The sequence below is a fragment of the Bufo gargarizans genome, chromosome 2, assembly GCF_014858855.1.
Source record: "Bufo gargarizans isolate SCDJY-AF-19 chromosome 2, ASM1485885v1, whole genome shotgun sequence".
Lineage (NCBI taxonomy): Eukaryota > Metazoa > Chordata > Amphibia > Anura > Bufonidae > Bufo > Bufo gargarizans.
Genome location: NC_058081.1, coordinates 150,367,489 through 150,380,006, shown reverse-complemented (window position 1 = coordinate 150,380,006; position 12,518 = coordinate 150,367,489). Strand labels below are relative to the sequence as shown.

Below are 12,518 nucleotides of genomic sequence, written 5' to 3'. Positions count from 1 at the left end.
TTGTCACCTGGGCCGTTTATATTCTTTCGCATTACGGCCACTACGATTATTGATATTGGGACATTGTGATAAGTGTGGCATCAGAGAGCGGCATATATATATATATTTTCCAACATATATATTTCTTATTGTTGTGTATAATTGTATTTTTATGAGATGTCTTATTTGCATGTAATATTATAGTGTGTTACAATTTTAAGCCTATAAAGTTTAATGTGGATACAATCCACTGTGTGCTTGCCTGATATCGAGTGACCCATTATTCAAGTTTTACATAAATTTCTACACATCAGCATTTGGGAGTGCTGAGGGGTAGCGCACCATTCCATAAGTGGTACAGTGAGAGAGCCACCATCTTTTTTCCAATTTAACTTGTAGTTATATGTACGGGGCTGTGTGAGGGCTTATTGTTTGCGGGACGATCTGTTATTTTCAGTGATACCAATTTGAAGTGTGTGCGACTTTTTGATCACTTTTTCTAAAAAAAAATATTCGGTAGTTAAAATGACCAAAAATGGCAAATTTGATGTGTTTTTTTTTTATTTTTTTCGTTACACCATTTGCAGTATGCCATTAATATTGTCATATTTTAATTGTATGCACATTTTCGCACATGGCGATGCCCATAATGTTTATTTTTTTATTGGTTAAGTATTTTTATTTTAAGAAAAGTGAAGTGATTTAAACTTTTATTATATTTTTTGTTATATTTGTAAAATCTTTTTTTTTTTACTTTTTTTAAGTCACCTTAGGTGACAATAACTGTAATATAACAATAAAATGCTGCCACCTTGTGGCCTGTATTGGTATATTCCTGAAATAGGCTCCAAAGCCTGCTTGAGGCTTCGGGCTATTTCAGCAATGTAACAGGTTCCCCGATCTCAGACGGGGAACTCTGTTACCGAAATGGAAGCACACGACTTCCGCTTCCGGACTGATCAGATGCTGTGGTTACATTTGACCACGGCATCTGAAGGAGAAAATGTATGCGATTGTGAGGGATTGCACCTTCATTTTGTATACTGGATTCCATTTAATAAGCTGGTTCATTTGAGGTCAGAATGGAGAATTGCTGAACTGTGTGTACGTTAGACAAACCAAATTTATGTTACTTGTTAGTTCTCAGAACTATGTGTATCTGATGTTCTGGGAGTACAACTGGTTCTAGATACTTCTCAAGGATGAATAACTCCAGGATAAGATAAAGCTTTTTGTAATTATTTGTGCTTGATTTACAAATACCACAAATGTTCTGTTATTATTGTTAATCACGCAATGCCTACGTAAGTGACAAGAGCTGTGTTGGCTTGAGTCCTAGAAACCGGGTATAAGTATTTCTGTATCCTCGCAATAAAGTCAAGAGATTATTTTGATACAAACACGAGTCTGTGTCGTTTATCTCTTCCGAGTACTCGCACCTTTACCTGATTTGGACCCCAGCAGGAGTAGAAGTAGGGGTTTTGCCTCAACATTTCTTGGCGTCCAACGTGGGGCTCGACCAGTGGACTCCTCCCAACAACTCCGACCGATTTAAGGAGAGGGTTCAGGACAGATGATCTGAAAACAGCGCTGTTAAGGTAAGAAGCTTATTCTTACAAATCTATCTGTGTCTCCTTTGCCTTTCTGTCTGGGATCGGGACAGTGGGGAACTATAAGGCCTCTTTCACACGGGCGTCAGTTTTTTTTCCCGGATAAGAGCCGGGTGCGTTGCGGGAAAATGCACGTTTTTTTCTGCGCGAGTGCAAAACATTGTCATGCATTGCACTCGCGTGAGAAAAATCGTGCATGTTTGGTACCCAAACCCGAACTTCTTCATAGAAGTTCGGGCTTGGGATTGATGTTCTGAAGATTGTATTATTTTCCCTTATAACATGGTTATAAGGGAAAATAATAGCATTCTGAATACAGAATGCATAGTAAACCAGCGCTAGAGGGGTTAAAAAAAAAAAAAAAATAATTTAACTCACCTTAGTCCACTTGATCACGAAGGCCGGCATCTCCTTGTGTCTCCTCTGCGCTGAAGTTGAACAGGACCTGGGGTGAGCTTCTCCATTAAATATCGGTTAAGGACCTTCGATGACGTCACTCCGGTCATCACATGGTCTTTTACCATGGTGAATCACCATGGTAAAAGATCATGTGACGTACCATGTGATGACCGGAGTGACGTCATCGAAGGTCCTTAACCGATATTTAATGGAGCAGCTCACCCCAGGTCCTGTTCAACTTCAGCGCAGAGGAGACACAAGGAGATGCCGGCCTTCGTGATCAAGTGGACTAAGGTGAGTTAAATAATTTTTTTTTTTTTTAACCCCTCTAGCGCTGGTTTACTATGCATTCTGTATTCAGAATGCTATTATTTTCCCTTATAACCATGTTATAAGGGAAAATAATAATGATCGGGTCTCCATCCCGATCGTCTCCTAGCAACCGTGCGTGCAAATCGCACGGCATCCGTACTTGCTTGCGGATGCCATCCGATTTTCACACACCCCATTCACTTCTATGGGGCCTGCGTCACGTCGAAATCGGACAATATAGAGCATGCTGCGATTTCAACTGAACGCACAAGTGATGCGTTAAAAACATCGCTCATGTGCACAGCCCCATAGAAATGAATGGGTCAGGATTTAGTGCGGGTGCCATACGTTCACCGCACGGATCGCACCCGCACGGAAAACTCGCCCGTGTGAAAGGGGCCTAAAGGGTCTACGTAAGGTCGAGCCATATTTAAGAGGTAAGAACCTCAACCACGCCATTCCTATGATCGCTGGGTATGGATAATATTGTTTTTTGGAACACCTTTGGGTTTGCAATTGGTATCGTGATATATATCATAGTAGTCCACTGGATTTTGTATAGAATTACAGTGAATGCAGCACAGGCCAATAAGGAGCCCTGGACCCCCTTAAGGCGATGCTAAAAGGAGGTAGGGGTTGTCATTCTGCTATCCTACGTAGTGTACACTAGAGGAAGGAAGTCTAGTTGGGAAGCACTACAAGGAAGGGACAATTAAAAATACAGTTGTCTGGAGATAATTAGTGCATTCAGTTAAGGGATTGGAAAGTAAAATGGGAAACTCCCATGCAATCCCTGAGGGCTACAAACTGGCAAAGGAAGTGGTAGAGGATATGGAAGGTAAACAGGATAAGAAAAAGACAGAGAAAGTGTTAGAAAAGGCTGGGATGAAGTATGGGAATTTGAACCCTAGAACCTGGCAGAAGTTTAAGGAGTTAAATGGAGGGTGGATAAAGGATCATGAATGTGAGAAGATAGTGAATGCTTGGTGTAAAGTCGCAAATCATGTGGAAAATCAGCACTGGGTGTGCAGACATATGAGAGGTAATCTGTATTACGATACCAAGTCCGATCCTCAAGGGAAAAAGAAGGGGGAGCATGGTTTTCTCCCTGACCACCTGTCCAACCCCAGTACGCCCAGCAACATACGCACCATGAAGTCCTAAGGACCAAATGGGGCTTCTGGGTAGGATCCCTGATGCACTGACTAGACCAATGTCCGCCCACCATATGTTACAGCAGTTTCAAGTCACTTACAGAGCGACATGGGCCGACTTAAATGATTTAATGGCTTTAAAAATGGGAGAGTCTTCTTACAGCCCCCTTAAGGAACAGTTGCTTTGAGAGGATGACGAGTGAGCAAAATTTAGCATGGGGCGACTGGGAGAAGGCTGAGGTCTCAGAGACTGAATACTGTAGAATTTTGGGGAGATGGGCAAGGCCAAAAGAAAAGTCATGTGCCGCTGACTCCAGTGCATGGAGCCTGAAGGATGTAGTACAGGAGACCAAGGAGGACGTGGTTTCATTTGATTCTAGACTACGGACTGTGTGGACAGACATGGGATGGGACACGACGGGACTAATATGTGGAAGGATTGAGACCTGCAAAGCCTGCAAACAGTGGCGTACACACAATCCATGGGGCCCCAGTGCGAAACTGATCCATGAGGCCCCCTCCCTGTCGCCCCCCAACCTGCCTCCACCCCCTCCCCCCCACTACCTCCCCTACCATTCACCCAACATGCCTCCAACAGTACCGCTTTCTGCGGGGCAGGCCGATTTTGGATGGCAATCCTGCTGTCCTGCCAAGCTCTACCCCTGCACAATTTGCCAGGGGCAAGAGTATGTACATGTACATAAATACCGTATTCATGTGAAGCTTAAAGTGTAACTACCATTTAAAGTTTTTTTTTTTGCTAAAGTGTAGGGCAAATGATAGGTAACATTTTTGTAATATACTTTATTTAGCCAAAACGTTTAATTTTAGTAGTAAACTGGGGCTGAAATGGCTCTTAGCAGCGCTCTCAGAAATTAGCATTGCTAAGGGCCATCCGTCTTCTATTTGAAAAGGGGTGACGAGCTGTGCTTCTGCCTCCCGTGCTCCCCCAGTGGCCACAGGCGTCTTAGGAGTTAAAATAATATGTATATTCACAATTTCTATGAAATCTAATGCTCCGGTACACTTACTAACCTGCCTTACCTGCGATAATCACTCGTGAAGCAGCCGCCGGAAGTAAGCGCTCACAGCACACAGTGCTTCATCTTCCGGCGGCTGCTTCATGAGTGATTATCGCAGGGAAAGCAGTGTTAGGCCTCATGCACACGACCGTTTTTGTGTTCCGCATCCGTGCCACATTTTTTGCAGCTCAGGTGCGGACCCATTCACTTCAATGGGGCCGCAAAAGATGCGGACAGCACGCCGTGTGCTGTCTACATCCGTTGCATCGTTCCGTGGCCCCACAAAAAAAATATAGCATGTCCTATTCTTTTTTTTTTTAAATTTTTTTTTATTTAAGAGGATACTTTAATTATTGGACATTACAAAAACAAAAATACAAAAACAGAAATGTCATCCAAAATTAAATCTCCTTTAAAAATAATAAAATATAGGTATAAGTAAAAATTGAAACACAGGCCAGCCATTTACATCCTTACAATTTTAGACCCTATTTGCATTTTGGAGGGAACTGATATACTGTATAAGGATGAGTATGATGCTGTAACCTAAAAGTTGTTGATGAAAATATATTGCATGACAAATTTACATTCTTAAAATGATTACTATAAATATGTAAGTTGATCTTGTTTCCATTTTCAGTGAACTGATTTGGTACATGAGAAAGCTATATTTGCCAATACAGGGGCTATTATGAATCGCAAAATATTGGTATATTATATAACACTCACTCTAAAATGGTACTTCCTGTATTTTAAATATATATATGTGACAGGCTGCATTTGATTAAATGGCTGAAGTGACAAAAAATGATGGCTGGTCACTGCTCCCAAAAGTAATAAGAATAAAAAACTCAGTATAGATTAGAGTATAGATTTGATTAGGTCACTTTTGCCTTTGAAGACACAGTGATATAAGCAATATTAAAATACGGTACTCACTTTCAAGTGGATTTCGATTTAGTTCTGCTTAGTAATCAGACCTGCTTCTTCAATATAAGAGCAGAAATCAAACATTGTACATATATTTATATATACAAAATAAAATAGAAATAAAGGCAGAATTTTTTTTCCTGATTACCGATTAAAGAATTACAGCGCCTTCTTTTAGAAGAGGCTGCCCACATTAAAAATAGCTTACATTCAACTCTTGAAATTGTTTTCTTAAAATACTGCAATCACTAATATTGTCTTTTTACAAGAGAAAAAAAATAACATATTTCTAACACTTAAGTATACTATTCATGTATAACAGCTGTTCTGTTTTCATATCCATAATTCAGCAACAACATACTTTGTGTGACAAATGTGCAACACAGAAACATGAAGTATTTGGTACAATAGTGCTTGAAATAAACTTTAACTAAATTACACATTATTGGTACAGACAATTACCATGTAAATCAACAGCCTACCATAAAAGTAAACATCAAAAATCTGCTTTATCCATAGTTTTTTTTGTCTTCAATATTTCTCATATATGCAACAACTCTTCATTACTTTCAGACATAAAATATGCTTTTAAACACAATATTCTTTAATCTTGTGCTGTAATCCTGTTACAACTCTCTAAATCCAATTATAAAAATGTATAACACTATAGACCCTGCAGCTAACCATTTTCCTAAGAATTTTCCCCACTGCCTGCTGTTGTCACAAGATTCAGCATTGAAGGCCTGTAATGCATTGCTCTGCAGTGTTTTGCAGGCCTCTTGAGCACTGAACAGGGTCAAAATAAAACTTTTACTACATTTCAAAAATGTAATATGTTCTATAGATTAGAGTCACCTTTATGTCGTGACTGGCCAATATATATATATTTATATATATTTATATATATATATACGTTTGTACATTCGATTATCTAAGAAAACTCCTCCTCCGATGCCTTGCTAACCTGTAATAACCTAGTACCCAACCTGCTATATTTCTTAACCTTGCACTTGCTGGTAACTGGGAGGTTGGCAGCAGTCATATACTTTTTGCGTTTGTTGTACTGTGGTGAAATTTAGGCACTTCTGCAAAGTCTTGGTTAAAAAACACTATATGCTCACAACTAAAATAAAGATATTCAAGACTTTCTTGTGTATGACAGTCATACTGTGCAAATGATCACTTTTTTTTCGCCCTTTTTGCTCTTTTGAATATACATCTATTTTAATACAAGTGTTTCTGTATCTCTTTTGTACACTGGGTGTGAAGCCGGTTTTATGCTTTGAATTTGTGCTTTAAAATAAGCCTTGTTTCCACATTTGAGAAAGTACTTTATCTTCTTGGTCTTCTATTCAAAGGGGAAGTTAATAAATCCCTATAATTATGGCTAAAATAATCTCTAATGTATTACTTATATTCACAATCCAATATTGCATGTTTGCCTTCAGAACACAAAAATATTGATACATTTTAAATGTTTCCCAGCATTTACAATATACAGTAGGGTGGGGGATAACCTCTTGGTTTTGGATGTGATGGGAGATAAGACAGTTTTATCAAGTGGGAGCCAGGTATACAAATATTAAAAAGTAAACTTTACCCACTAACATCACAGCTGGTATCAGGTAGTTAACTATTTTATGTTGGAATATATTACGCATACCATATATATTATCAATTTAGAATATAGCAGCACTAGCTTTCTAAGAGTTTGTAGTTTGTCCATAAAGAGAACAAGATCCTTTTGTTTAGCATGCAGTTTGTGGCAACTCTATAGAGGAGGAGACTGGATAGTATGTACAATATGAATGCTTTGCTATCTTCTGTGAATCTTCTTGATGCTCTACTCCAGTCTTGGTTATTATTTCAGTATGATCTGATTGGCTGTGGCTGTTGCGGCGAAGGGGACACTTGTTGCAGGAGTTGTTGCTGCAGAGACAGTGGCGGACGTAGCGCTGTGCATCATGGGTACAATACTGGTAGCTGGTGTCATGCACAAAACTGACCCTGCTGGAAAAAATGCTGTAGGGTGCTGCAACTGTGCATTTGCAAGGGCCTGTTGGTAGTGCAAGATACTAGGATTAAAAAATGCGCTGGCACCATTGCTTTTTTCTAGAGCTTGTCTCTTTGGTAAAGGGTGAAGGACGCCATGTGGAAAAGCCAGATCTACAGTTGCTTCGAGAGGTCGCTTCATTGCTTTGGCAGTCGACTGCGTCATTACGGTTGCAGCTGCAGCAGCTGCTTGTGCTGCTACTGCAGCCTGGTTGACTTGATGTTGTGCAGCTTTGATTTTGGCCTGCAAATGTGCAGGAGGGTGAAAATATTTGCATTTCTCCCTCATGCAGCGACCCTTAATGTAATCCATACAAACGGTTACAGTGTTATCATTTGTATCAATCATCGTGCTGTCTGCCGGGTGTGCAAAGCGGCAATCAGTTTCTCCCCGTGCACAGTTTCCTCTCTGAAACTCCCTGCATACCTCCAATTTATCCGTCCTGAGAAGTTTCTGAGTAGCAGTAGAATTGGTGACTGATACAGGTGGACTTCCTGGAACAATGACAGGTGTAGAGGGCAGGATTTCTGTTGGGACTAATCCAACACCTGGTGTCATCGGAGTAAGATATGGAGCAAAACTAAATGATTTTCCTATTTCATGACGTAAAGTCATAGTTTTATTAAAGACACGGAGGCGAATATTGCTATCTCCTTCTTTACTTTCCACCAATAGCAGCAAAGAAGAAATTTACATAATCATAACAATAAAGGACCCTCCCCTGACAGATCCTATAATAAGCAGTGTCCTCTTCAGTAACTTCCTCTTTCTTTGTATCCGTGACACCAACTGCATAACCGTAACTGGAAACTGGAACTGGACCCGAGAACGAACCAGTCTGGTCCATCACACTGTAGAATTCAAGCCAACATGGCTAACACCTCAGGAAACCTGGGACAACGTAGAAGTCCATACGCCGAGGAAACTTCAACCTGAAACAGAGCAAATAATATAGCCAGTGTAAGAATCAGTCAGAAACTGAGCAAGATCGACCCTGGAAACGGTCGTACATTATAAGGTCGCTGAAAACAGAACCATAAACAGTCATTAATACAATTATACGTAATAAATAACCATAAAAGACAATGTAAACAGTCCAATAATAATAACACCACAAAAGGGCGGGCAGGAGAAATATCCAGGGCGGGCAATATTCGCCTCCGTGTCTTTAATAAAACTATGACTTTACGTCATGAAATAGGAAAATCATTTAGTTTTACCTCAAGACACGGAGGCTTCGTATTGCAAGTTCAAAGCTGATCAATAAATCGATGAAAACACATGAGGTGGCGGCCGAAAATAAAATTCTCTAAACGTCGTGGCCTTAGACCAGTCAGCCAAACGCAAAATGTCCTCCAAACGAGCCCCCGAAACAGCCAGGGCAGTGGGAGCCGCGCCCCTGGCCGAATGAGCGGCAAAGACCGCCGTATCAATCCCCGAAAGGGACATGACCCACTTCATCCAACGCGCCAAAGTGGGACTAGACACCGGGCCAAAGGGATGGCGAATAGAGAAGAACAACTGTGGAACGTCCGCAGAGCGGTGAGCCTGAGTGCGCAACTCATATTCCCGCAAGCAGGCCACAGGACAAAGCGCCGGGGAAGACGGGAAACAGGGATAAGACACAGACCGAATATTGGTCTTGGTGCGCCGCGTAATGTGAAATGTGACGCCCTCGGGAGTAAAGGATCTCGCATCATGATCCAGAACCCTGACATCGGAAACCCTCTTACAGGAAATGAGGCAAAAGAGGGTCAGCAACTTGGCCGACAGCTGACGGAGGGAAAAAACCGCGTTTTCAGGCCACGCAGAGAAGAAAGAAAGGACCAGGGAAACGTCCCACGTAGTGGTGAAGCGTGGCCGAGGAGGCCGAGCCAAGCGTGAGCCACGCAGAAGGCGTGACACCGAAGGGTGTTGACCCGCCGGAACACCATCAAAACCCTGATGAGTAGAAGAGATCGCTGAACGGAACAAATTAATGGTCCGATAAGCTTTTCCTGCCTCAAAAGAGACGTAAGGAATTGTAATAAATGGGTCACAGGCGCCGAAATGGGATCCAGGTCCCGTTCCAGGCACCAGCTAACCCAAGATCCCTAAGCTGCCCGGTAAGACTTTCTGGTGATGGGAGCCCAAGCGTTGTCCAGGAGGCGTCTAGTTGCCTCCGAAATTCCCTCGACCTCACCGGGAGTCCTGAGAGTCGGCATGCCAGAAGTTGAAGGGATCCGTCGCCCAGCAGGGGGTGTGGAGCACCCAGAGGGTCCTGGAGGAGATCCGTCCGATCCGGAAGGAGGCGAGGTGCATCCACTAGGAGTTCCAGGAGGATCGGGTACCAGGTTTGAGACCCCCAGAAAGGGATCACCACCACCAACTCCGCATGCTGACGACGAGTCTGTAGCAACATCCTCGGGATCATGGCAAAAGGTGGAAACGCGTAATGTAGAGCTGATGACCAGTCCTGGAGAAACGCATCCACCGCCTCCGGATCCGGGCGCCAGCTGAAGAACCTGGGCAGGTGAGTATTGAGCCGGTACGCAAAAAGGTCTATGGCACAAGGACCCCAGGCATCCGAGATCACGGAGAACATCTCCGGTGCGAGCCTCCAATCGCTGCCGTCCGTGAAGCATCTGGAACTCCGATCCGCTCGGTAGTTGTGTAGACCCAGAAGGTACTCCGCCTGTACCATGATGTCCCTGGAAGACAGTAGGACCAGAACTCTTTCGCCAGTCGGGCCAAGGTAGCCGATTGGGTGCCGCCCAGGTGATTGACATAACGGACCGCCGACACATTGTCCATGCGTAGACGGATGCACACATGTGCGATGTCCTTGGTAAAACTCCGGATGGCCAAGGAGCCCGCCAGAAGTTCCAGAGCGTTGATGTGGAATTGGGTCTCGTCCTCCGACCACCGATCCCCTGTGGAAACACCCTCGCAGTGGGCACCCCAGCCTTGGAGACTCGCGTCCGACTCCACCGTGAATTCTGGTTGAAATCCGAAGATCGCTCTGCCGTTCCAGGCATCCAAGTTGCATATCCACCAACAGAGTTCCTCCCGAGCCTCTTGATCCAGAACCACCGCGTCCGCGAACGAGGCCCCAGTACGAAGGTGGGCGATCTTCAGGCGTTGCAGAGCCCGATAATGGAGAGGAGCGGGGAACACCGCCTGGATAGAGAAGGCCAACAGGCCAATGATGCGAGCCAGATGGCGTAAGGATAGGGAGGTAGCTGAGAGAGCATGTCTCAACACCTTGCGTATCGTCCGCAATTTCTCTGACGGAAGACTGAGAGATTCCGCGACAGAGTCCACCGTGAAGCCCAGGAACACCATCCGTCGAGACGGCGTGAGGCAGGACTCCTTGGGGTTCAGCAGAAAGCCAAGAGCCGTAAGGAGGTTCGAGGTCCACTGAAGGTGTTGAAGCAGCGTCGACTGACATTGATGCATAATGAGGATGTCGTCTAGATAGATGACTAGACGCACCCCCCGACTCCGTAGCCAGGCCATGACCGGGCGCAGAAGATTGGTAAAGCACCAAGGCGCTGAAGAAAGGCCGAATGGAAGGCAAGTGAAGCGCCACACTTCGCCCCTCCACAGGAAGCGCAGGAGATTCCTGGACGTGGAGGCAATCGGGACCGTAAGATAAGCATCTTTGGTGAGAATCGCCAATAGCAAAGCGCAGCCGTAAGAAAAACCGGCACTAAAACAATAGGGTAACGCTAAATAGGGGGAGAAACCCCCCCAAGAAGGTAGAGAGGGCCCAGAAATCAACAAGATATAAAGGCCCAAGTAAAATAACATAAATATAAGGGGATAAAACCCTATAAAGAAAAACAGCATAAAACATGGCACCCTGAGCAAACCAAAGCTCAGAGATTAACCCTTAAATCGCAGTAAAAGCAATAACCATATAGTGAATAGATGTTACTTAGCTTTGGTGGAGCAGCAAAGAAAGAGGAAGTTACTGAAGAGGACACTGCTTATTATAGGATCTGTCAGGGGAGGGTCCTTTATTGTTATGATTATGTAAATTTCTTCTTTGCTGCTATTGGTGGAAAGTAAAGAAGGAGATAGCAATACGAAGCCTCCGTGTCTTGAGGTAAAACTAATAGCTGTATTAGTTCCTAATCCTGGGCCTACAGGAAAAGTGGGCACTGGCTGCAGCTGTGTACCCGGGAACATGAACTGCATTTGCTGGGCAAGCATAGCCGCAGCTGTTTTTTGCTGAATGAGATTGTTCCTGCCATTTATTTCTAGCTGGGTCTTTAGGTGTGTTGGCGGATGAAGATATTTGCAGTTCTCCCTTGAACAACGTCCCTTCAGGGAATCAAAGCAGGCAATAACACGTCCATTTTCAACCTGACAACTTTTAGGTGGATGTGCAAATTTGCATTCCTCATCAGATCTTGAACATGTCCCCCTCTGGAACTGCCTGCATACTTCAAGGGTCAGCCATTTAGTGTCTCTTACCGGAGCTACATTCAAAGCCATGCTGTAGAAACGGCACAGAAGCTGAAGTCTGCCTGGTGACTTTGTAACTTAAGTCAGCTGGAGCTTGGAGCCTTCCTCAGCAAGCTTCAGTATAATAAAAATGTAATTGCGTTAGATGGACTGAACTGCTGAATAGAGTCCAAAACACGCAAAGCTGCATGAGAAAAGCCAATTAATCTGCATTTAGTCAGTCATCAATCAAAATGCACTACTTCAGAAAATTTGGCTGAGAAGACAACATACTCTGAGACCTCCAGGGATGGAAATATCAGGGTGGGATTACCACTTAGCTGCTTCCATAAAGTACTTCCAGCCTAATGGTGGTCCTGTCTGGAATATATATGTCTTCTCTTGGTTACTCTTCAGTAAGATGAAATTGAATATTGGCCTTTTTAGGGAATCCACAGTCTTCACTGGAAAGAGCCTACGTCCCCTATGCCGCAGATATTTAGTCCATTTCTCGGTGAGTCATTGGCAACAACACAGTAGACATAGCATGTCCTATTCTTGTCCGTTTTGTGTACAAGAATAGGCATTTCTGCAATGGTCCGCCTGTTCCTTTCCGCAAATTGCGTCG

At 43.6% G+C, this 12,518-nt stretch overlaps 1 protein-coding gene across 1 annotated transcript; it reads right to left on the bottom strand.

Moving 5' to 3' along the window:
* Positions 1-6,905: 6,905 nt before the first annotated feature.
* On the bottom strand, positions 6,906-11,956 carry LOC122927600 (muscleblind-like protein 2). Its single transcript, XM_044279581.1, has 3 exons — positions 11,556-11,956; positions 7,488-8,039; positions 6,906-7,377 (listed from the first exon to the last, which is right to left on the bottom strand). Exons 1-3 carry the CDS (start codon positions 11,939-11,941, stop codon positions 7,155-7,157), a joined length of 1,161 nt encoding a protein of 386 aa, XP_044135516.1. The 5' UTR covers positions 11,942-11,956; the 3' UTR covers positions 6,906-7,154.
* Positions 11,957-12,518: the final 562 nt, after the last annotated feature.

Excerpts from the sequence above, each read along its gene's own strand:
- LOC122927600 (XM_044279581.1), bottom strand. The coding sequence starts at position 11,941 with ATGGCTTTGAATGTAGCTCCGGTAAGAGACACTAAATGGCTGACCCTT. Across the intron at positions 8,040-11,555 it reads GGAACTAATACAGCTATTAG|TTTTGCTCCATATCTTACTC; the intron begins TTTTACCTCAAG and ends AAAATCATTTAG. Across the intron at positions 7,378-7,487 it reads GGTGCCAGCGCATTTTTTAA|TACCCATGATGCACAGCGCT; the intron begins TCCTAGTATCTT and ends CTACCAGTATTG.